Raw genomic sequence first — 24,492 nt, 5'->3', positions numbered from 1 at the left:
CTCCTAGAGTATATTTGCCTTGGTATACATTGCATAGGGATAACAACATACCAATACTAACATTAAACAACTAAAAAAAACTCCATTCTGTAACATGCTCTTTTATATATATTTTATACATTTATATCTTTTTTTTAATTTATTTAGCAAACCTTTTCACACAAAATATATATTATATCTACATAACAAAGCTATGTCACAATTTTTATATTGTCTCTACAACACCTTATCTGCACTGAAGAAAATCCAACAAAGAAATATATGTACATGTATGCTACAGTTATTAATAGGTGTTCATATGCAGCCACATTTATCACATGTTACTTATCAGGGTGATATAAAGTCAGGTATCTGCAACGTATTTAAAGAAGTGTTCTGTTACGTGTCTATTATTGTTTCAATCATATACATGTATGTCAAATTTGTCATTACCTCCTTGTGAGTCCTTAATCGGATATAATGATTTTGATTTTGATGTATTCTAATTATTACGAACAACGACATCTAACACTGACTAAATACCGTAAATTAATTCCAATTTATCTTACGGCAAATGAATCTAAAACCAACAAAATATGAATATTACAATTAGAAATAATGATTGATTTCTTCCCGTCTGTACAATTAGATATGTAGGAAGTGCGTGCATGTATCACACTCTATCACTGCGAAAAATGCTTTTAAAGCGAATCTGTCGATTGAAGACAACATTGTGTATGGATTGAGTTATAATTTCAAACCAATAGTAGGTTTTTAATTTTAAACCAAGTGTGCTTTGAAACTATATACCAGGGCAGTGATTTTATACTAATCACCCCCCTTTTGCTGATATGCAGTGGTGGATCCAGAAATATATAAAATAGGGGGGTTCTCAGGCAATCAGCCCTCCCTTGAATCCGCCAGTTTGATTAAAGAATGACTCTCATAGAAACACACAAAATCACTTGTTTTGTTACACTTAAATCTCTGTAAATTTTTGTACATATTGACGGCTTTGTAGTTCATGCAGTAAGTGCTTAAAAAACACGTAATTTATGGTCAGATTTAAGGATATATTACACACCTCCTCATTCAATAAACTAGGTCATCACTTTCTGAACATACTTCATCTTCAACGACAAATTACAAAATACTTTTTAAAAATCATATTCATGAGAATAGCATTATTTCATAACAAAATTCAGTTCCGGATATTTTCTGTTAGTTATAATATCAGTAATCGTTGATTTGGCGGGTGACTTCGGGTTACTTCCTATTTTTGACAGATCAATCAAAATAATGACATACAAATGTAGAGAACATTGGCAAATCACTACATGTAATACACCGAGCATTAAAACGAAAGGTATGTTCATTTTATCTTGTATTGACGAACTTATATTTTGGAACTTTAAAATAAGTAAGAATCTTCATCTTAAAATATCATTTAATTATTCAAGTAAGGATTTTAACGTTTACGGTTTTTTTTTTGTCGCTAAAATCAGCATTTTATTTTTATATTTTTTTAGTTGACGATATCTTTTTCTAATTGTGTAAACATTCTGATAACAACAATACATGCTTGAAATTACAGTCCAAAGACTTAATTAATCATCCACCCCTTACAACTGCACATCTAACATCATTTTTTTACATTAACTTATTCTGTTTCTCTTTTTCGACAATTCCCTGCATCGGTTTAATTAACTAAATGGTATAGTTATGCTTCTTACTATTTCATTTATATATGGAATGTATGTGAAATTGCCATTTTCTAGAAATAAAAAAAAATAACAGTAAAATTGATATTATGGTACAGCGAAAGTGGTACCACTCTGTGGAATACATTCCTCATCTGATGGTATATCAAAATTATTTCGGAGTTTAACACACTTCTTTAAAATTTTGCTTTTTGAATTTTATTTATGGTTTTATTTGTAGAGAAAATTAATTATACTCGATCTGTGAATATTTGGAAATATTTAAATATCAAAATATTAGTTTTGAGCGTTTCATGCCACGTGGTGACGGTATCAGGCCTTCATATTTGAAGAAATCACTTACACACCAAATTTGTACAGTTCATGCACATACATGTAGGCTTTAGTGTATTCAAAGTGTAAACATTTTAATATTGTAGAATGACTATTTTGATCATATTCATACAACTGTTCCTGCTTGGAAATGTAGCAGTAGCTCAGAACAACCAAAACTTTGGAATGAACAATATGGCGGGTGCAAATCCAAACACGAACGCAAATTTTGGAATGAACAATTTGGCGGGTCCAAATCCAAATATGAACGCAAACTTTGGAATGAACAATTTGGCGGGTCCAAATCCAAATATGAACGCAAACCTGGGAATTAACAATATAGGAACAAATCCAAATATGATTTTGGGACAAAACACAGGTATGAACATGGGAACTAATCCAGGCATGAATATGGGTACCAATTCAGGCCCTACATTTGGATTGGCTCAGCAAAACTCTCTAGGAATGCCAACTTTGAATACTGGAATAAGTGGGAATAACCTTGGAACTGCAACTTCTTTAACATCCAGACCTGGAATAACAGTTGGTTCGGGTGGAACCTTAACTCCCGACCAACAATTCCTCAGTGTTGGTCGGATGAACCCGTCGGGGCCACCGGGGGCTCCTGGTACTGCGACAGGTTTCACAAATCAAGCTGGTGGTCTCACTAACCAGGGGATGGGATTTACAAACCAAGGCTTTACAAATCAGAACCAAGGAATGGGAAACTTCGGTGGCGTGCCTAACGTTCAAGGTAACTTTGGAGGCGGTGGTGCACCTAATGTTCAAGGCAATTTTGGCGACCGCCAAGGTGGTTTTAACCCGGGGGGATTTAACCAAGGAGGAAATAATCAGAACTTTGGACTTGGAGACGGAGCAGATTTTTTTAACGACAATGTTGTATCACCACCCTCACAGGACAACAACAACCAGTTAGGAACGATGGGAATTGGAAACATTGGTCCTTTTGGACAGATGGGCATGCCCGGAATGGGAGGTCTAGGTGGCATTGGAGGGTTCGCAAGAGGTCCGATGATGGGTGGACCAATGTTTGCCGGATCGCCGTTCCAGCTAGGACCTCCTCCTATGCCTATGGGTGGGTTAGGTTTTGGTGTTGCTGGCTTAGGCTCGCCTTTCAGCCCGCTAGGAGGAACAATAGGACCAGATCCATTTCTAGGTGGCTCAACGCTTGGAGGAGTGGGACTGCCGGGATTTGGTGGACTTGGTGGGTTTGGATTTGGTGATGGGTTTGACTTTGGTGGTGGTACACCTGTGTTCATTGCCCGTTGAGGTAAGTACGGGGAATATAATGAACAGGCATGAGTAATTAACTAGTAGTCTTATTAAGAATCATGGAAATTCTGTAAAATGTGATACACCTAAAAAAAGGCAATATATTTTTATTTTTGTTATTAAGTTGCTTCATAGGTCTTTATGATGAAACGTATTATTATTTATTCCAATCTGTCTGCTCTTAGGAGATAATCTGCATGGAAAATCCAATAGTTTCTATTGTATTTTAGTGTCATTTACAGAGTTATCCTCCTTAATTTTGAATTCTACAGTACATTCTATATGACTTTTATCTCCTATGAACAAGGGTTATTTGAAAAACCACGTTACTTTATGTTTAGCATGACATTTTAAACAAAATATAAATAATATGAAGGCTTTCCAACCATGAATCACATTTTGCATGATGTGGAGTGCTTCTTAAGACTGTAGCTTGATTCAGCAATGCTTTAGGTGATGCAGAAGTCTCCTTTTGACATTCAATAGCAAATGAACAACTAATATTTCAACACCATCGCAAAACTTTTGTCTCATTGGAATTAGCATGTTATGATATTTTGTTTTTTTTTATATCGGCAAGTTAATATTTTATACAGAAACAATACTTAACTTGTTACGTGTGCACGAAATATTTGGAATTATAATTATTGAAAGGAGAAAGTTCGGTAAGGACCACTTTTGGCCTCATAATTTGGGCATTTTTGAAAATTTTATTAAAGCTGATTTCTAGGTTGTAGTAGTATAGTAAAATAATCGCTAACACAGAATATAAGATGTTTTTGGTGAGATTTTTGACGTTATTCCGGAAATAACAGTATGAATTCATGTAACTTACACAGAGGCATTAAACTATTAACATTTCAGCAATTTTTAAGATGGCTTTTGTGTGGAACAAAAGTGGCCACGCATTTGTTGACTCAAGATATTTTTACACGAGTTGTAACTGGCAATTGTATACAAAATATATGAAGCACGAGAATGAACACGCATGTGGCCTTTGTTAAAAGAGTGTCAATGTGTTTTTCAGCCCTTTTAACAGATTTTCCCAATCTCAGCCAAGTTTGAAGGACATGTATGAACGTATATGTTCAATTTATTACCATAACCCAATCAAATTAACTATAAAACATATTAAAGAGTTGGAGAAACAACATAAAATTTTCTTCATTTAGACTTTATTGTTTTAGGCCAATTTTTGTCCTTACCGACCAACTTCTTTACCGTCACAAACAAATAGAAACTTCTTTAAATCAACACTTGAACATTATAATAATCTGTTAGGATCCTCCTCGGCATTTCGTTATTTTGTTAATCTATCCGCTATTTTCAGCAAAGTCTGTGAAACATTAGCAAGGCTGTTCAACAAAAGCAGTCACAGTTGCGGACCCAGGGAACGGTTCCGATGATTGGATCTTCCTTTTGTTGGACAATTTTGTTAACTAGTTGCTTTCAAAGTTAGGGGGAAAATGAGAAAATGATAACCTCCAACCCCCTTTTACAAATTTCCATGTAGGAACCCCCTTTCTCTCGATCTGCTTGAGCCACTTAACTCATCAAAGGACCTGTGGGCATTTAAAAATCTTTGTGGGTTCAGGCTTACGTTTGCTGAAGTCCCGACATAAAAAATCATTTCCATATTTTCTTAAACATTATCTAAACAAGATTTTAAAACGAGTTTTTGTAGCATACAAACTGGGCTGGAGCTGGTATGTCAGTTAGCTGCTACCAGTCCTTTCTTAGTTTATTTGTGTAACGTATAATCAGTTTCGATATTTCTGTTTTGACAAGGGACTCTGGCCATCTTGAACTGATTTTTAGATGTGTTTAATTGTCTAATATTTTTACCACAGCGGCTAGATTTAAAAGAGGATGGTTGTGGTCACGCCAAAGTACTTCTACTCCGCCGCATTTTTTTTCGCCTGTCCGAAGTCAGGAATTTCTGGCCTCTGTATGTATCGTTTCGTTTTCACTTTTTCAATTTACTTTTATGTTGCTGGAGTATATGATGGTATCCATTTCGCTGTACCTGTGTATATACTCCTACAACGCAAGAGGTTGGAATTCCGTTCCTCCATAGGATGGCACCAAGTCAGAAAATAGCTTGCCAGACAACCTCTAGCACTGCTGGAGTACTGTGTATAATGTTGTTTTGGGGACGGCTGTAGCCTTTCCTGTGGTGTGAGGGTTTCCTCGTTGTTCATTGAAGATTCATGGGTTTTCCTCCGGTGGCGTTGTATGTTGTCTTTTTTGACATATTCATCATATCTATTCTCGTTATAATTAAGTAATGTGCCCCGTTCACGTTGAATATTGATCTGGCATTTATCCAAGAAGGAATATAAAAAAAATTCACTAGAATAACAAAATTTTAGACATCCAGTGCACCTTCAGTAATACTTCAGCTTCATTCACATTGTTTCGATCAATGCTTCCGGTGCCCCCTTTTCGATTCCGAATATAATTAAGCCTGTCAGTAATATCCAAATATGTTAATTAGACGTAGCACTATAGAAATATGTGCGACGGGTTGCCATATACCTAATAGAGACGATTTGTTAAATAAATACTTTAACCAGCAGATTCGACTCTAAATAAATAAATATAGTTTGGGTTCGTTTACATTTTGTTTATTTACTTTTTCAAAGAAAAAATACACTTTAATGCTTTCTTTGTAGACATGTGTTTTGTGTTTGCATGTATAAAATGCTTTTTTTTTTTTTCAAAGGTTTGCAATGCAAACTTTTATTATTAAATATTTCGGGATAACAAAGAAGTCTCATTTGTATTGAAATGCATACTTAACAAGACCTATCAAACTAAATATAGATCGTTTATCCTCCCGCTTTTATTGCATTTTCAGGAATGTTTGGAAAGAAGTAACTTACCAAAGACAAAGAAAAGATGTCCAGTTTATTTACAGAATAAAAAAAATATGAATTGTTAACTTTAAAGCTTCATTTTAAGACAACGCTAAACATAACCTATAAAGCCTGAAAAGATGTTATATATACAGATGTTTAATAATTCTGTTACCAAATATCAGTAATACATGTACATGTACAAAGTTAAATGACTTTTAAAGTAATGAAGACAGTTCTAGTCATAGTCATAACAACTCTGGTTATAGGGCTACAAGGAATGTATAAGGTCATTACACACAAAAAGCAAACTAAACATGACTCAACTCCAATCTCATCCCCAAAGAGAACTATGAAATCAAATACGAAAAGCTTATTTGTAATAAAGTGAGAGAAAAAAATCCGTGGCAACGAATTCTTTTGCGCAACATACTTTCTCACAGTTGTTCAGGGGCAGATCCAGACACCTGGAAAAGGCTGGGGGCAGACGGGGTTCCTTGGAAAAGGGTGTGCTAGGACAGTGTTACCATTTTTCCCAATTTTATACATAAAAATGACAAATTTTCCAAAAAGGGGGTGCCAACTCCCTGCACCCTCTGGATCCGCCATTGTTGTTAATAGCCATGCCGATTTCATCACAGAACTCCAAAACGTATTTAAGTTAAACAGCGGACACGATTATTGGACACATAGAATTGGGGGGGGGTACTTATATTTTACTTAAGTTTACGCCATGTCTTTACACCTACATGATTTGTCTCTGTTCGTGACACACCATCTAATATAGAGGTAATAAATTTCCGAAGTTTTAAAGCTATAGAACAGACACAATTTTGTGACGGACGGGCGAACGGAAAAGCTATAATTATAATGCTACCCCCCCCCCCCATAATCGGCGGCGTCCTAATTATTGTAGGAACGTTTTTATCGACAATTATATATCGTTGTATAAACTGTAAGTATGGAATACCTAAATTGTCTGATGAAATGCATATTTGTTCATGTGCTGCCAATTTAATTACTTGCTGTGGTTTTATAATTACGTGTGGTCATTTTGTATTTACGTTGTGTAGGAACATCTTTACATTATGTCGTTTTGTCTTTATGTTCTGTCATTTCGTCTTTACGTTCTGTAATTTCGTCTTTTCGTTCTGTCGTTTTATGATTACGTTATGTCAACATATATTTACATTATGTGGATTTATCTTTACGTGCAGTGGTTTTTTTATTATTTGAGGTCGTTTCTATGGCAAGCCAAAGTGGACAAAATGCCTATTTATAAATATTTATAAATAATTATAAATATTTGTAATTCAATTATAAATATTTATAATTCATTTATAAATATTTATTATGATTATGTTATTTATAAACATTTATACTAATAATTATATTATATTTATAAATATATATAATTCATTTATAGAAAAATGCTGAACGAAATACACTTCATTGTACAAAATAAAGGAGTAATTCATCGACAAAAATGTGAAGAAAATTCAATTGGCCATTAACTACTTATACTTAAAAAAAAACGCTATATATATTATAATTTTCTTGATTTTTTTCACTTTTTTACGAATAAAACGTCACATTACTGTGACAGGAAAAATCGCTTAAATTTACATATTTTTCAATGTCAAAACCCGTAGATTTTTTTATTCTTCAGTAAAAATGGCTTATTTGTTATTAACGTTCAATGTCATTGTTACGGTCGAAATCGGAATTTTCCCATTCTGGAACTGGACGTGTCCTGAATTGGAATAACGCGAGATTCCACGTTATTCCGTTCCAGGCCGTCCGATTCTGGAATGGGCCATATTCCTATTTCGGCCCTAACATTATCACAATTGATACTTCTGACTTGTGTGTTCATATATTTTTTTAAATCCAAAAGCATGGGAATTTCGATTCCCGCGAAATTTTGCATAAATTCGACACTGTAAAACTCATATTTTATAGACATTCATAATTAAGATAATGATTTACTCAACATATCTGATCAATTCAGGCGTTTGAATTTCTTTTTAGGATTGCAGTTACTATGCAATCAAGAAAAGGGGAATTTACAGAATTTCAGAATTTCAAAAAACGTCGGAAAAGAGCAACAATTCCAACATGGCTTAATAGATTACAACGAAATTTTGACCACAGGTAGATCTCATGCAAAACACTTTTAGCCTGTCAAAATGTGGCTAAACCTAACGGTTTTGGAGATCTATGCGAAAAACTACAGGATGATCCCTATGTTCTATTTTTATTAACGGCGGCCATATTTTTCGACGAAACAAAAATCCCCATATCAGTTCTATACAGAATACCACAAGGAAAATTCATACTAAGTTTGGTTATAATTGGTTAAGTAGTTTCAGAGGTGAAGAGTTTTGTGTAATTGTTAACGACGACGGACGCCAAGTGATGGCAATAGCTCACATGGTCTTTGGGCAGGTGAGCTAAAAATTGATTTTTGCTTCAAAGAGGTATAACAAATAGCCAAAAATACAAAAATGCTTTTTTGGCAACAAAATGATTTGTAAATGGGAGATATAAGGGAGCTGGAAATCATATTTTGTTTGATGACAGGAGAAGAATGCACGGGGTTATCTCATCGAACATACTATTTGTATACCATTCATGAATGTTTACCTGAAACCTCTTTTGTTTATGTTGGAGTTGATTATTGTTTGAACCGAGTATGGGTGGCTATGATGTTTGAGTATGTTGATTATGACTAGGGGTGGATACAGGCGGGGGCGTGGCGGCGTGCGCCCCCTAATATTTGCAAAGCATGGGTTGTCTGGGGAGATTTAGGCAGTTTTAGGTTGAAACTTTAATTTCTCGCTAATTTTACCACAAAAGATATCTACCTTGCACCCACTCTAGAAGAATATTTCAAAAATTTAACCTCGAAAATTTTAACTGTGTGCCCTCCAAAATAAAATCCGCCCCTGATGACTCACTCTTCTTTGTAGTCTTGGTTGTTTGAATTTTGCTGCACGTTGATACTTCGTAATTCCATATACACCCTTTCAAAACCCGTATAAAACAGGACCGCTTGTTCACAGTAATTTGACGTTTTAATGTTAAAAAAATGATAAAATATGAAGAAAAATTGTAAGTAGATATAGCAATTTTTCTTTATATGTTTTTCGCTTTCCACCACTAAAACGTCAAATTACTGAGGCTTGTTCAATGAGGTGACTGGATAGACTACCCAAATTAATTTCGTTCAGCTCTTTGCAAATCGGCGTTGTGACGTCTGATTTGACGTTTACACGATCGAAAAGTTCCGGGGTCACACGTCATCATGATATTTTTGTCCACATCACGTAAAGAAAAGAAAATGCACATAAAGTATTTAGAGATCGACACAACGTAAAGACGAAACGACCCCACGTAATAAAAAACCACTGCACCTAAAGATAAATCCACATAACGTAAATATATGTTGACATAACGTAATCATAAAACGACAGAACGTAAAGACGAAATTACAGAACATAAAGACGAAATGGCAGAACGTAAAGACAAAACGACATAATGTAAAGATGTTCCTACATAACGTAAATACAAAATGACCACATTTAATTATAAAACAACAGCAAGTAATATAACATTGACAACGCATAAACGAATGTGTATCTCATCAGACAGTTTAGGCGTTCCATAGTTTATTCAATTTGTTGATGTATTAAATTAAATAAAAAATAACATTATGCATCAAAACTATGATTTACTTCACCTCGTGATACAAGGACTTGACTCTTATTTGTATTCAAAACACAAACAAAATCACTAGTGTTGAAAAATCATAGGTTTTAATGCTATTATAATCTGAAAATAGTCTTGAACTGTTTGTCTCCAAAAGATCTTTCGAATTTTTCAGAATCTACATTGAATTAATAACACTACGGGAGTAATAAGTGATAGGACTGCAGTCCCTCTTTGGCAGCTGTGAGTATAGAAGTTAAAAGTTTTGAAAGAGGTTTGGTGGTCCATTTTGCAGATCCAGCTATGAAACTTTGTTTGTACGGATTCTTGTGGAGTTTAGGAATCCAGTACATAGACGGTAAATCACAATCATCGTTCTTGGTAGAGACCAAAAGAGGATAGCACAAATTTATGGTTTTACTCGATCTCTTCTTTGGTGAGTGTGGTAACAGTGTAGGACTTATCACTGCTATTATTTTCTACGTATACCTCTGATAATAAACATTGGATGTAAAACGCTTTGCAGAAAAAAAACAATGTTGTTTTGGTTGATTGATTGATTGATTGATTGTTGGGGTTTAATGCCCGAGCAGCAATATTTCAGCTATATTCAGGCGATGAACATGAAATGGAAGATAAAATGAACATGAAATGATGATGGTGATGATGATGAAATGAAAAATGGGATGGGACACAAGGGTTGACAAATTTTGATTGCCACTAGAAAAAAGGAGGGATGGGTAGGGTCGGGCAATTTAGACTTCTGTGGCGGAGCGCAAAGGTTCCCACGCCTATCGAATACCACAACAGGCTTCTTTAACGTGCGAGGAACGTGGCATCTTTCTCAACACGTGCACCACTATGGTTGGCGGTCAGGTTTTCCGTATTATGCCTGACAACCCCAGCCTGTTACACGCCAAGGGTACCCCATTCCACCACCTGGGGCACAGTTGCTCTGTGGGCAGAACGCCTAGCCCCCGGCTACGTTTCTGAGCACTATTTAATCGCCTTTTACGACAAGCTTAGCGCTGCTGCAGGCCTATTCTTTTGACACACGGACCTGCATGGAGTATGTTGTTTTGGGCTTTGTCTGCTGGTACGACAACATATTTGATATATATAGTAGACAATGTTTTTGCTACATCGGGGGCTTTGAAAACTGATGTAGCATTGGCACTCATTGACCTACTTAAAACTTTAATTCATTTCAAAATTAAAGACCTCACGGCCTATAACCACTCTGACAGAGAATAAATGTCTTGTTCTCGTTTTATCCATTTTCTTGCTTAGTCCTCCACGGCATCCATAGGAACTTTGAAAGTTAAAATTCCAATTTATGGAGTGTGGTTCATGGTACTAGGGACCCATAGAAATGATATTACGCAGATTCGTTTTCGATTACGGTTAAATCTCTCGTAACGACGTGACCGCAAGGACCATATTTGGATGGAGAGTTTTTGCAAGAACAGTCAGATGGTTTAGCCTTGAAGTCCTCAATCTCGAGGTTCTGCAATAGCCTTTTATAATTGAAAATTGAGAATAGAAAAATTGAGAAAAACGAAACAATACAAAACTAGAAAACTGTAAGCAATGCTCATTAACTTGATACCCCCACTCTCCCGTTATAAAACATGCACCTTTTGACCTGCATATAAATTTTGGTCAGAATCTAAAATAGGAGGTACACAATGAGAATATATAAAAGATTCTGTGAAAGTTTCATGCAATTCCATTCATTGGCACAGGAGGGGTATGAGTCCCCATGTTCCCATATTCACAATGATATAGTCCATATTCCGCTATGTGAATCCCCAAATTTCTTAAATAGGAGGTGCATAGTGGGGACATGTCATAAAAATTCTGTGAAAGTTTCATTAAATTCCATTCAGTGGTGTAGGAGGGGTAACGGATAAGAAATGCACTCTTCCGTGTAACGGAAGGAAGAAGGAAGGTAGTAAGGAAGGACGGACACCCTGTCCCTATATATCCCAGCATGCACGGGGGTAAACAAAATTAAGCTATAAACCAGAGAGCGTATATTTAAATGTAAAGTCTCTTGATAAACCAATAAAATATTAACAGATCCGGTCCTTTCTTGTTGGATGGGCTTACTCGCAGAGTAACAACAAACACTAGTTAAAAGAACCCATTCTTCATATCAAATACTATACAGTAGTGGTTTCCTCTCAATGCTTCTAGTATATCTTCTGAACGTGGTAAAGCATAGAAGTCTCTGATGGCAACATTATTCAGCTATTCAGGCCATACACTAAAACAACTTTAATGTATTGGCATGGATAGTAAAATGAAAAAAAATCGTTGAAATGGCATTTTAGTAAAATTATTGACAATTTAATGGATCAAACTCATGAACTCAAACCCCTGCTGTGTGTATACATCTAATGGAGATATACCATGGAGTATGTAAATCAGCATTCTGCAGAAACCGTGAACCAAATCGCTATTTCAGATCCTTCATGGCCGCTGTCATAGATGGAGTGGCGCAGACTGCATGGTTATACGCACTGTCTGAAACTATTAGTAGAAAACATGGCTTGGGTATAGCTGATATAGCTGATCCTGTTAACTCAAGTTCTACCTATATATAATCATGATAAAAGTAAATCTTTCCCACTAGCACAGCTTTTCTAGTGTGATCCAGTCGTATTCTGCAAGCAAATGCCATATGGTTCAGTCAGCCACATCAGTGACAAATGAATGACTGTCGTAACGGAGTAGGAGAGGGTGGTTGATACTCAAAGCCTGGTGATTGATCCCAGAATGGTTGCTGTGTCTTCCTTCTTTAGCTGTACTTCGTTTTCAAGATTTGCGGGCATCAACTTGATGACATTCTAATTTGAGTTTACTGGCGACGCATTATATGTCCACCAAACCCGATTGGATGGCAGTTATCTAAAAATACAATACAGTAATTTCATGCAACTAAAAGTGTATCAAATGTTCAGTATAATTAACACATGTAATGAAAATATTTGTATTGTTGTATTTTTATATTTCATGTAATTTCATGTTCGCATTATCAATGATCGATATTTTCAAATGTTGCTAAATTGTATAGTAAATGATAGCAAACTTATAAGTATCCCATAGTTCTTACTTTAAACGACCTGTTGTCGCTTCCAACTGGTCCTTCAAATGATTTATGATACATACTTTTTTGTGTATTTCTTGTATTTACTATGCTTCACCGTGCATACTCCAGCAGTGCTAGGGGTTGTCTGGCAAGCTGTTATCTGTCCTGGTGCCGTTGGGTACGGAGGAACGGAATTCCAACCTCTTACGTTGTAGGAGTACATTGAGCACACTCGACTCCGCACAGTACAGGTATGTCCATTTATACATTGCGGGTAATGATGGTCTATTGAGCATGTAAACTATAAGCGTTTCATGTCTCAATTTGCATCTTTTCCACTTTCGCTGTCTGCTAAAATTATTGTTTACTCAAAAAATAGTAACTAAACCGGACAAAAACCAATTTACGCTATCGCAGGTAGCATAGATTGAAAATGTATAACCCGTACCAACTTTCCCTGCTACTTCCCCGTAACCAAATACTATTTTGCCGATTTCTTCATTGTTACTTCATATTTGGAGCACATTGGGAACATGACATGATGGCTAGGCTTAAAAATATTTGTCGCAAATTTGATTTTGAATTAGATTGTTATATATAAAGTCCCTGGCCAAACTAGACAGTGCCTATATATAGGGAGAGGGATGGGCACATATATTTTTTTCATAAAATCCCTTACTATTTTACTTACGAAGAAAGAAGTTCAGTAGCAGTCTTTGTATGATTCGTGCAATTTCTGTAATATGTGTCCTTTAAAAAAGGCTGCACATTTTTATTTTTGTCATTCAGTTGCTTTATAGGTCTATATATTGAAAAGTATAATTATTCATTCCAATCTGTCAGCTCTTAGGAGGTAATTCACATTGAAAATCCAATTTTTGTGTCATTTACAGGGTTATCTCCCTTAATTTTGAATTTTACAGTACATTGTGTATAATTCTTTCCCTCGTCGTTCATTGACGACCAATGAGTGGCCTTCAGCTGACTTTTATTTCGGCACAGGGGCTTGCTCCCACTATCAAATATGTAGCCACACTAGTAGCTCTAGGTTATATACTAGTTGGGTTGCATACTGATAGGGGGCAAGGCCTTGTGCTTCCGGTGGGGTTGTTATCTCCTTGACATTTATATGATACTTTCTGTTTACTAAAACATTTCAAACAAAATATCAAAAATTAAAATATGTAGACTTTCCAGTCCAGTGTCACATTTTGCTTGACACTTATCTTGAGGGCTCTTATCTTAGTCGCGTCTGAGTGACGAAATCAAAACAGTACGACACTGATGTCGTATTGTTTAACAAGGGAAGTAAATCTGTGACATCCGGAATTTTTTCTTTTTTTTTTCACCCTATTTTTTTTTTACACCAAAACAATTTTTGTTGGTAGGACGGATTCTTTCTTTCGAAGAAAAGTGTTACAGATGTTAAGATTTTTAGCATCATCTCAAGGTAATTATTGTGTCGTTGTTACCCCTTTTCACATGATAAGTTCATTGCAAGAGTGTTGTTTGTTCCTTGGCAGATCGGTCAGATGTTGGGGTTAATCCTTTTAGGGATTCGGTGCTTTCGATATTTTTTGTTCTGACCACCACCAGAGGTTCCGTTCCTCCATACCTCAACCTCTTACTTCCGAGTGCCATATTGCATATCGCCCGTTCCAACGTTCTTTGTAATTGGCAGAATTATAGTAAAATATTTATCATTTAAAACATTTTATAGTTTCTTTTTCATAACATGGGACAAGGTGGCTAAATTGAAGAAAAACAAATGACCTACCTGATGAGAAAATCCAGCCATCCTTGAAAATTCTTTGTAAAAGCAGTTTAAATGAACTTTATATTTGGTTTTTAGCCTTTTGAATATATACAACCAGGCAGTTGATAAAATTATGGATTTTAAAATTTGCGCAAAGAAAATATTAAATTAAACAACGAATTGTCTTTAACAACTTTAAGTTGGTTTCGTCAAAAATGAATTGTATTCTGTCAAATTAGTGACGAACAGACTGGTCGCTCTGATAACTGTCTTCATTACAAATGTTTTCTAGGTATTTAACAAAAAGTTTGTATTTTTATCGCTTGATATCCTATGGGTTAAACTTCTTTTATGTAAATAAAAGACTTAATATAGTTTAAAACACATGTCTAGTTTATTCACATTTGCTGTGGCTTTCTACATGTCAGATGCTAGAGTTTGGATGGCTCCAAGTCAAAAAATAGCTTGCCAGACAACCTCTAGCACTGCTGGAGTAATGAAACCAGATTAATACCATTTCAGTTGTGCCAGAATGACAAAAATCACTGAAATCTTGCAATCGCAGTCTTCACAGTTGAGAAGTAGTTGAAGCCCAAGGCTTGTCAAAATGAAAGTAGGCCCATAAAATTAACTACTACAGGCCAACAGTCACTCTATAAAAATTTCTGAAAATGCATTTTGAGCCTGTGAACTGGAAAGTGTGTTGTGGAGACTGCAATCGCACACTTTAAATTGAACATTGAATAATGAATAAGATAAAAGAACATTTATACCATCTTGCCAAATATTTTGTAGCGTTTCAGATCGTTAATTTTTGTTTTACCATTTTCTACTATTAAGCTCCCTTCAGGAGCATACATGTACAATGTACATGTATCAGTTGTATTTGTCAAAGAAAAAACTATTCCATAAAAAGTAGCTTACTAATACAAATGTACTTACATATGTTTATGACCAATATGGCTGATCCTTTTAAACCTAAATCTAGATTTGAAATTTGTTGGTAGCAATAAAAAAAATATATTTATGAACACTATTTTTGTACAAAAAAAATGCATTTTGATTCCAAACTGTTGAGATGGCACCAAATCCCCCCAAAAAACATGTATGTAAACAATGTACATAAAAATGTACCTTATCAGCCAACCTCTAACTTTGGTGGAGAACATGTATACATAAACATGTACCAATACCAGCCAACCTTGCTGGAGAACATGTATACCAGTACATGTAGCTTGGATACTGATCTAAAATGTAGGACAGTATTTTAATGTTGTAATTAGCTGAGATAAGAAAAATACTCCCTAGTTTATAAGCAAACTAAAACTTGCTATATACACATAGTGCAATGTACATGTACATTATGTACTTTCATATGTTCTACAACAGTTTGAGATATATGTTGATGTACATGTAGGTGTAATGTGTAAAAGAAGGATGTAAATGCTGTCTTTTAAAGTTACCAGTTCCCATCAGCACTTGTGTGAGTCTGGTGAAGAAGTTGTTACAAGTGTCTTTTTTTTAATCCAAATTATTAACATACATGCTAATGTGTGTTAACAGATTTGCTGCCCCTGCTCAGAATGAAAACAAAGTGTTAATGAATGAAGGTTATTTCCTGAATTAGTGCAGCAGGTAACTTATATTAGGACCTTGTCTTCTGTAAAATGTTTTCTCTTCTTCATTGTGTGCTGTGAAATACATTTAGTTTCTCTGGTCATTCTAATTTTTGGTCTTTTGTTTCTAGGTTTAAAAACAGGATTATTAGTTAACCATTATTGCAAAATAAATCCTTCTGCAGTTATACCGAGTAAGTTACGAAAAATGCTGAAATATTCTGGATGGTATGTTCATCAAACCAATCTGATAGAAGGTTACTTATCCTATGTAAATTATGTTCTGCACTAACCTCTATCTAAAAATCTTTTAAAATATCTCTTGAGTATTACAGTAAGATTTGGGCATACAGTTACATGCATCAGACCTGGTGAACTTTGGTCTGAAGCTCTGATAACTTAACCACCTTGGACTTAGTGATTTCATATAATTTACATGTAATATGCTTGAGTTGATTGAGCTTGCTATACTAAAATACATGTACATGTACAAAAATAGTGTCGGGTGTTATTGTTCTTGACTGCAATAGTTTTTTTTTCACACCAAATATAATGGTTGTTGAGTATCGAATAACATACCATGTACATGTACATTGTAGTATACTGTGAGTCTGGTAAATGTACTTACTGTTCATGCTACAGGTACATGTCAACACAGCAAAAAGGAATAATAAATGTATTCAAGTAAAGTCATACATATAATGTACATGTATGTCCCTTTGTAACTATCACAAATTGTCTCTCTTGACACAGAAATATATTTTGTTATATCCAGTAATATATGTAAAGTTTACACACTAATTAAACAAAATCTTCTTTGAACTGCCATACCTGCCAACTTACCGGTACATGATTTAAGCGTGTTTTTCGCTATCACGATTTTTCAGCTCAAATTTGTCCCAAATCTGATTTTGTCAAAATTACTAAGAAAATCCTAATTCAAACCCCCTAAATTCATGTTTCAATCACATTTCTTTGATTGGAAGAGTCATAAATCTGACAAAAGGTGTTAATTGCTGTCTAAACTGCACTTATCAGTTTTGATAGAAAACTTTTTATGCAAAACAGTTTTTATAGGACCGCAAAAAAACTTGTGGTTGTACATGTATAATGGTATTGTGCTGTAGTCATTATTGTTGTCTATAGACATTTCGTTTCTTTTTGAGACAATTTTTAATAAATAGGATACATATAAATAAGACAATGCAAAATGGGTGAAGAAAACATCTGTTCATTACAAGTTAATAGGAAGAGGCCAAAAAAGCTTGTTGCCAGTTATTATCAATGCCAATATTTTGTCCTTTTATCATCAAGGTGAGATGAAGAGATGCTGTCCTTTTGCTTGTAACTCCTGATTAAGCTATTTATACTTTGTATAATCAGCTTTGTGGATAATTAAGATGTGAACTACCCAAATTTCTAATTCTCAATAAAAAACAGTTCATTTTTTACTTGTACATTCACTGTTTATGTTAAGTTAAACTGTTTTATGTACTGGTACTTTTTTTAAAAAGTTGTGTTATTTGTACATGTACTGATGGGTTATGATTACTGAGTTTTACAATTTTTGTTTAGATAATATACCATGGATATAAGTTGTGAAATGGAACTTCCATTCTCAGAGCCCAACTCTCTTACTGGAGCATCATTTGAACATACAGCCTCTGGTATACCAGTCAAATTGTTAGGAAATTCAGAAGATGATGACAACTTGCTCAGTGGAAATTCTGATAAACATTTGAGTGCATCTGATTTTAAATTGGATCTAGGTCCTGCCAATGATTTGGTGTCTGATTTTGGAATTTCATCAGACAGCTTGATGATACCTGATGAACCATCAGAGGGATATAGTATTTCTGATGCTGCACTGGAGGGAGGAGTAAGACCAACAGAAACTAATGTTGTTACTGTGGACAATTATCTGCAGTCCATTCCTCTGATGTCAACTATATCTGGTTTACAGACAGTACAAGTTATACCATTTGGATATTTAATCTCTGGTTCCAAACCGGAATCTGGTCAACATCTGCCTGTAACTTCAGTACCCAATGGTGTAGATATCTCTCAGACCTCTCAAACTTGCATCCAGACTGTACATAATGCTGTTGTAATTGGCAATCTCATGGTTTTGAAAAATTTACAGGGAAAAGAGGCTTCAAATGACATAGAAGGTGATACTCTGGTCCAGACAAATTCTGAAAGTATATTGTTGTCAAATGTTGATTCGGAAACAGCTAAATCTAAGGTACTTCAAGTTACAAATTCTTCAGATGTTTCTAGAAGAGTTGCACAGAAAAGAAACATGGTGCAGAGTAGGTTACAGCATCAAAATGGTTCATTAAAGAATGTTTCTAGTTCACAGAAAAATACCAAAGTCAAAATAGATGGCAAAACTATATCACTTACATTTGAAGTGAAAGATGTACATGCCTGTGATATGAAGAAATGGCAGAATGTGACTAAAAACTTAACTGATGATAGAAATACTCCTACGAAAAGCTCTACCACAGCTGGAGAAAGTTCAAGAAAGAAACAAACAATGGCTGTTTCTAAAACCACTCCTGAGATGAGAATAGTAACCAATATGAATGAAGCATCTGATGGTACAAAGTATGTCTCATTGTTAAATGGCAGAAATAACTCTATTACCCTTAAGAAGGAAGATGTTGACTTAAATGATAATTCTGAACAGAGTAGAAAAAATATAGTAGAAAATTCTAAAGAACTGATCAAAACCTCTGATAAAACTAGAGAGATGGAGGAGGAAGTAATCACCTTATTAGCTAATGCTAGTGAGGAAAGGTCAAGGATTGAACAAGAACGTAGTAAAGGTACACCAGGAAGAAAGAAATCTGGAAAACCTTGTGGGAATCTGCCTAACAATGACACACTCTTCAAATGTGATGTATGTGGGTTAGAGTTCAACAGGCATGGAAATTTCACACGTCACAAACTTATACATGATGTGAGGTTTAAGGTATGGTTAATATGTGTATAGGTGAAAAAAATATTGTGACAGTGTTTCTGTCACAAAGACAGCTTTGACAACCGAGGCATTAAATTTGATTAGTAGCATACTGTAGGTCATTGAAAAAAAATTGAAGATAGTGAATATGTTAGTGTAAGCCGGTGAACTTGTATGCTATGTAGTCTGTGAGTCAGAAATATAAGTAATTGAATTTGAATCTAGCATCTCATTATTGAAGTTAGAAAGGGAAACAGTAGATATAACATACATCAATATCAATAGAAGCATTAAGTAATCCATGGAAAATAGAACAGCAAATATTTTTTTGAACTTAATACTGTGTAAAAACAGCATCATTCAAAACAAGTACTATTTTTAAAAAAGATAGCCAATGCATAATCTCACTTTGTTACAATAGGTAATGCCCAAATATTAAGATTTTATTTGGTAAACTGTGTGATCACTGTTCTATGTTTCGTATTTCAATTATTTTTAAGTGATTGAAAATATTCCGGACACCAATAACCCCAATGGAACCTTAAACTTCACAGTTGCTATCACATTTGTCCAATGAAATGCGAGATTGTAAGCAACATCGGTTAGGTTGCCATGGTTAAGCATTGCATGGATGTCAAAGCGAACTCAATACCGACTGTGTCGGAAAAATACTTAAGTAGGGAATGTAGACTGCACTCATAACTAGGCTCCTGTAAAGATTGGACATTGATTTTGTATTAACAGGATAGATACAAGTGTCTAGAGTGTGATAGAACATTTCTACAACGATGTGATTTAAAAAGGCATATGTTGATACATTCTAACCAAGAACCATACAGGTGTCCAGAATGTGATAAAGGTAAGTTCTCTATGTCACTAACTAAAAATACAAATGTCTAGAATGTGTCAAATGTAGGTCTTTTATGTCACCAACAAATCAAAAATACATTTGTCTAAAATGTGACAAAGGTAAGTCCTCTATCTCACCAACAAACCTAGATCCTGATTTTCTAAAAGAAACCCATATCGCAAAGAAAGAATAATGATTCTCATACATGTGTATTATTGTGACATTCCTTCATTTGTAATTGTTAATAATGTCAAATAAAAATCTGCTTTTAGGTTACATAAGACGAAGTGACTTAGTAGTTCATATGAGATTTCATAAGAAAGAGAGAATATTTTCCTGTCCATATTGCCTTGATAGAAAGTTTTGTCAGTCAGGTATGTATATACATGAATCTTATTATGTACTGGTTCATATATGGTAATATTAATTATTGCTGCTGTTCCAGGAGTGGATCTAATCCAGGATCATTGGTTTGAAGGGGTAAGATCTAAGCTGACTGATTATTATTTATATTACTTTGTAGGTGATTTGAATAGACATGTCAGAACAATTCATTTACGTAGTGCTACATACAAATGTAGTGAATGTGAGAAACAGTTCAGTAAAGAGCCAGCCCTTATACAGCATCAGTTTATGTGTCATGGTGTGATTCAGAACAGCAAAAAGAAGATCAAGTACGTACTGCTAAACATTTGTAGTAGGTCTCCTGTCCAGTCAGGAGAAGTCTGTCTTTAATGTGTCTTTTTGTTGTTGTATTACTTTTTAAATTGATTATGAAGAATTGCCATCATTCTGTTACTGTAGATTTATTACTCTTCTTGTAGTGGTCTTTCAGAGCTTGCTTAAATGCCTGTTTACACTTGTTGAAGACCGGACTTCTTTAGACATTTACAGTTTTGGATTAAAGTTATAGGCTGGTACATCTGTTACATTTTACAATATCTGTTCTTTTTTCCATAGTAACAATACTTTGTGTTAGTAGAACATTGCTGTACACAAATGTAATAAAGGCAGTTATAACTGCATACTGCATATTTGTGAACTGTGGTTCATTGCTATATTAGTGCACATTGTAGGTCAATTTTCTTGAAAAAAATCTATTGTCGGAGTTTGATACTGTGAGTGTGAATGTTTGCAAACTGTCACAAAGAAAATAATTAGGAATATATTACTGTTAACAGTTGAGTCCAGTTTAATAACTATTTATAAGCTAGATTTCTCCCATTCCTGTGCACACTGTGTGGTGCTATAAATGATTTCAGTATTTTTAATTTATCATCGCTTTCTCTGCAAAATTACAATTTTTTTCAAGATGTCAATTTTTACCAAAATAAAGAATAGTATCCTGAATTAAATTGTTTATTAGAATTTAAAATTATACTGAAATAAACATATCAATAAATTTGCTTTTGGTAAATTTTCATAAAAGTAGCTTCACAATTATTTTATTTAAAAAGTTACTGGAAAATGAAAAAGTTGACTGATTTTTACACCATGCTTTACATTTAATTGCTACTTACTTTTTATTACAGAAGTACTAACTCTAGTATGAAGATGAAAACCTCCAGTAAAAAGAAACAAGTATTACAATAGTGTTATTACCTGAACCAGAGGTCAATGTTAGCCTTGACCACTTGTAGTGTCACCAGCTCACCTGAACCAGAAGTCAATGTCAGCCTTGGCCACTTGTAGTGTCATTTGCTCACCTGAATCTGAAGTCAATGTCAGCCTTGACCACTGTAGTGTCATTAGCTCACCTGAACCAGAAGTCAATGTCAGCCTTGACCACTTGTAGTGTCACCAGCTCACCTGAACCAGAGGTCAATATCAGCCTTGACCACTTGTAGTGTCATTAGCTCATCTAAGCCAGAGGTCAATGTCAGCCTTGACCACTTGTAGTGTCATTAGCTCATCTAAACCAGAGGTCAATGTCAGCCTTGGCCACTTGTAGTGTCATTTGCTCACCTGAATCTGAAGTCAATGTCAGCCTTGACCACTGTAGTGTCATTAGCTCACCTGAACCAGAAGTCAGTGTCAGCCTTGACCACTTGTAGTGTCATTAGCTCACCTGAACCAGAAGTCAATGTCAGCCTTGACCACTTGTAGTGTCACCAGCTCACCTGAACCAGAAGTCAATGTCAGCCTTGACCACTTGTAGTGTCACCAGCTCACCTGAACCAGAAGTCAGTGTCAGCCTTGTACATCATGTTTAACTTCGGTTTACATGAACATGTAGTTACCATAGTCTTGCTGAATTTTCTGTTTTAATCATATGTTTACCATAGTAATTGTTGGAGAGTACTGTTTTTTCACTCATTTATGTATGTCTCATTATTTTTGCAAAACTACTTTTACATGGAGTATGTAAAATCTTGGTTTGTTGATCAGTGAAATAAAAAAAAATTCCATGTTTCCATCCCATTCACTACATATCATTCAATGTTAGTGCTACTAAATGTTTAACAAAGGAAAGTATGAAAGACATAAATAGGCTGAATGTCACTTTTGCTATCTATGTCTGGTGTATGCATACATTACATTTGGCATGAATAAGATAATTCTGAAGTTACCACTATGTAGGGCTAATTAACAATTTATTTGCAGTTTAAGGGTCAGTTTCTGTAAGAATCGGACAGTGGGTGAAACATGACATGATAAAATCCATCATTTTGAAAGTTTAATTTGACTATTTGCACCATCAGAATCAGGAAAAAAAACAAGAATTTCCATTTCATTTTGATAAATTGAGTTATAATTTAATTGCAAGGCAATAAAAATGAACATTTCAAGGGCAGGTAACTCTGTCAAAAACCTTTTTTTTTCTAACATTTTATTGAAAAATTTCTGAGCAAATCCAGTGATGCAAAGATGAAATAATGGTCTATTCAAATGAAGAAGAATCTTTAAATGAAATTATATTGTCAAATTGGTAGGTTTTTGACATGCATGTTTCTGATTTTCCCATTTTGCCTGATTCTTACCTAGACCTACACTTAAACAATCAAGATGTATGCATGTTTCTAATTTTTCCCAATTTGCCTCATTCTTACCAAGACTTGCACTTAAACAATCAAGATGTAACAGGATATTGATTGCTCAATATGGCTTCTGCTGCCAAGACCTATTAACTATACCCAGATTTTGAATTCTAAGTCATTTCATCAGTTTACTGTTTAATTAAGTTCATGGCTCCTATGAAAATCATGATAATCAAAACCCCATCATTAATAATGAAAACACAGCAGCATTTGTGGTATCTACAAATGATGAAATAAAAAATGATACTAAAAATAACTTAATAAAATGTTATATGAATGATTAAATTAGCATGAACCAGCTTTTATATTTATGTAAGAGAGCTTGTATGTCTAATGGACTGATTTAGAGACTGTATGGAATTCTGGAATTGTTATTGTTCATGATGTCCCTTATTGGTCAAGCCATATTTTATGAATATGCTGCAGTGGCGCCGCAGCGTTTACAAGGACAGAAGCTGTACATGTATATAATGTGGAGGTTAGATGTTTTATGGTTTTCTTTGGTTTTGAATGTTACTTGTGGTAGTTCACCATACTGTTAAAAACCAATTTTACCCAGGCACTTGTCACTATTTTTTGTGTTAATTTCTTAACTGTGAAAATAGCAAAATTAGTATATCGTGAAAATTAATATGTTTGCAGTAGTTGTTGTCATATATACATGTATAACAGAATTTTATTAGAGTAAGTTGAGTAGAGGATCCTTCCTACATGATAATGCTCAAATTTTTCTAGCTAAAACTTCCATGAAATTAAATGTTACAGACATCATCTTCCTTGTCAAATCAAATGCATTCATTGTGCTAACACAAAATTGTGCTGTTTGCTCAATAAATTTCTTTTTTTTTTATACACATTTGATCATTATACTATTTTACTGTCTCACATTTTTTTTCTATTGGAGAAAATCCCCAATTATCTTGCAATTTGCTTTTGCCAAAATAATGCATCATTCAAATGATGTGTTTTTCATTGAATAAAAATGTTATTTGAAATAAGTTGTGATATCTTCATGAGAATGAAGTTTGCGGTGGACAAATGTTTTGATATTCAACTAAGTAAGGGTCCAAGAAGACCACACATAATGGTCCTTTTGAGTTACGATGATGTCAGTGTCAGTCCTAGTAAATGGATTTGTATGATTTTTTAACGCCTGCTTTCTACTGAAAAAGGAATTTAGATAATGACTTCAATGTTAAAATTATTTATTTCTTGACAGATTTTGATGGTATTTTATTCAAGTCTTTGATATAGAACTTGCTGATATGTAATATACAAGTATAACTTTCTTTATTATAT

The 24,492-nt window shown here is 34.6% G+C and overlaps 2 protein-coding genes across 5 annotated transcripts; both read left to right on the top strand.

Annotated features, from left to right (window-relative positions):
- The first annotated feature begins 1,220 nt into the window (after positions 1 to 1,220).
- Positions 1,221 to 6,620, top strand: LOC148621978 (uncharacterized). 2 transcript variants are annotated; one of them, XM_088574023.1, is made up of 3 exons: positions 1,221 to 1,345; positions 2,120 to 3,108; positions 6,166 to 6,620. In XM_088574023.1, exons 2-3 carry the CDS (start codon positions 2,121 to 2,123, stop codon positions 6,183 to 6,185), a joined length of 1,008 nt encoding a protein of 335 aa, XP_088430149.1. In that variant the 5' UTR covers positions 1,221 to 1,345; position 2,120; the 3' UTR covers positions 6,186 to 6,620. The 2 variants fall into 2 exon arrangements, with proteins under 2 accessions (XP_088430149.1, XP_088430148.1); XM_088574022.1 differs by having other exon boundaries at positions 2,120 to 3,303; positions 6,166 to 6,615.
- Positions 6,621 to 14,278: 7,658 nt separating this feature from the next.
- On the top strand, positions 14,279 to 23,491 carry LOC148621977 (uncharacterized). Of its 3 annotated transcripts, none has more exons than XM_088571411.1 (7): positions 14,279 to 14,418; positions 17,916 to 19,317; positions 20,050 to 20,164; positions 20,428 to 20,529; positions 20,679 to 20,829; positions 21,688 to 21,768; positions 22,028 to 22,080. In XM_088571411.1, the coding sequence occupies exons 2-6, from the start codon at positions 17,926 to 17,928 to the stop codon at positions 21,746 to 21,748; spliced, it is 1,821 nt and encodes a 606-aa protein (XP_088427537.1). In that variant the 5' UTR covers positions 14,279 to 14,418; positions 17,916 to 17,925; the 3' UTR covers positions 21,749 to 21,768; positions 22,028 to 22,080. The 3 variants fall into 3 exon arrangements, with proteins under 3 accessions (XP_088427537.1, XP_088427536.1, XP_088427538.1); XM_088571412.1 differs by lacking the exon at positions 22,028 to 22,080 and adding an exon at positions 16,472 to 16,568 and having other exon boundaries at positions 14,294 to 14,418; positions 21,688 to 21,880; XM_088571410.1 differs by having other exon boundaries at positions 21,688 to 23,491.
- The last annotated feature ends 1,001 nt before the right edge of the window (positions 23,492 to 24,492 follow it).

Source organism: Perna viridis, chromosome 3 (assembly GCF_037379345.1).
Source record: "Perna viridis isolate PV_CMFRI_1.1 ecotype Kerala chromosome 3, ASM3737934v1, whole genome shotgun sequence".
NCBI classification, from domain to species: Eukaryota; Metazoa; Mollusca; class Bivalvia; order Mytilida; family Mytilidae; genus Perna; species Perna viridis.
The sequence above is the reverse complement of the archived record's forward strand: the minus strand, read 5'-3'. Positions and strand labels throughout refer to the sequence as shown.

What these genes read in the sequence shown, in the direction of transcription:
- LOC148621978 (XM_088574022.1), top strand. Translation starts at nt 2,121, where the DNA reads ATGACTATTTTGATCATATTCATACAACTGTTCCTGCTTGGAAATGTA.
- LOC148621977 (XM_088571410.1), top strand. Translation starts at nt 17,926, where the DNA reads ATGGATATAAGTTGTGAAATGGAACTTCCATTCTCAGAGCCCAACTCT. An exon ending in TACATGATGTGAGGTTTAAG is followed by an intron (nt 19,318 to 20,049) that starts GTATGGTTAATA and finishes TTGTATTAACAG; the next exon opens with GATAGATACAAGTGTCTAGA. An exon ending in TAGAAAGTTTTGTCAGTCAG is followed by an intron (nt 20,530 to 20,678) that starts GTATGTATATAC and finishes ATTACTTTGTAG; the next exon opens with GTGATTTGAATAGACATGTC.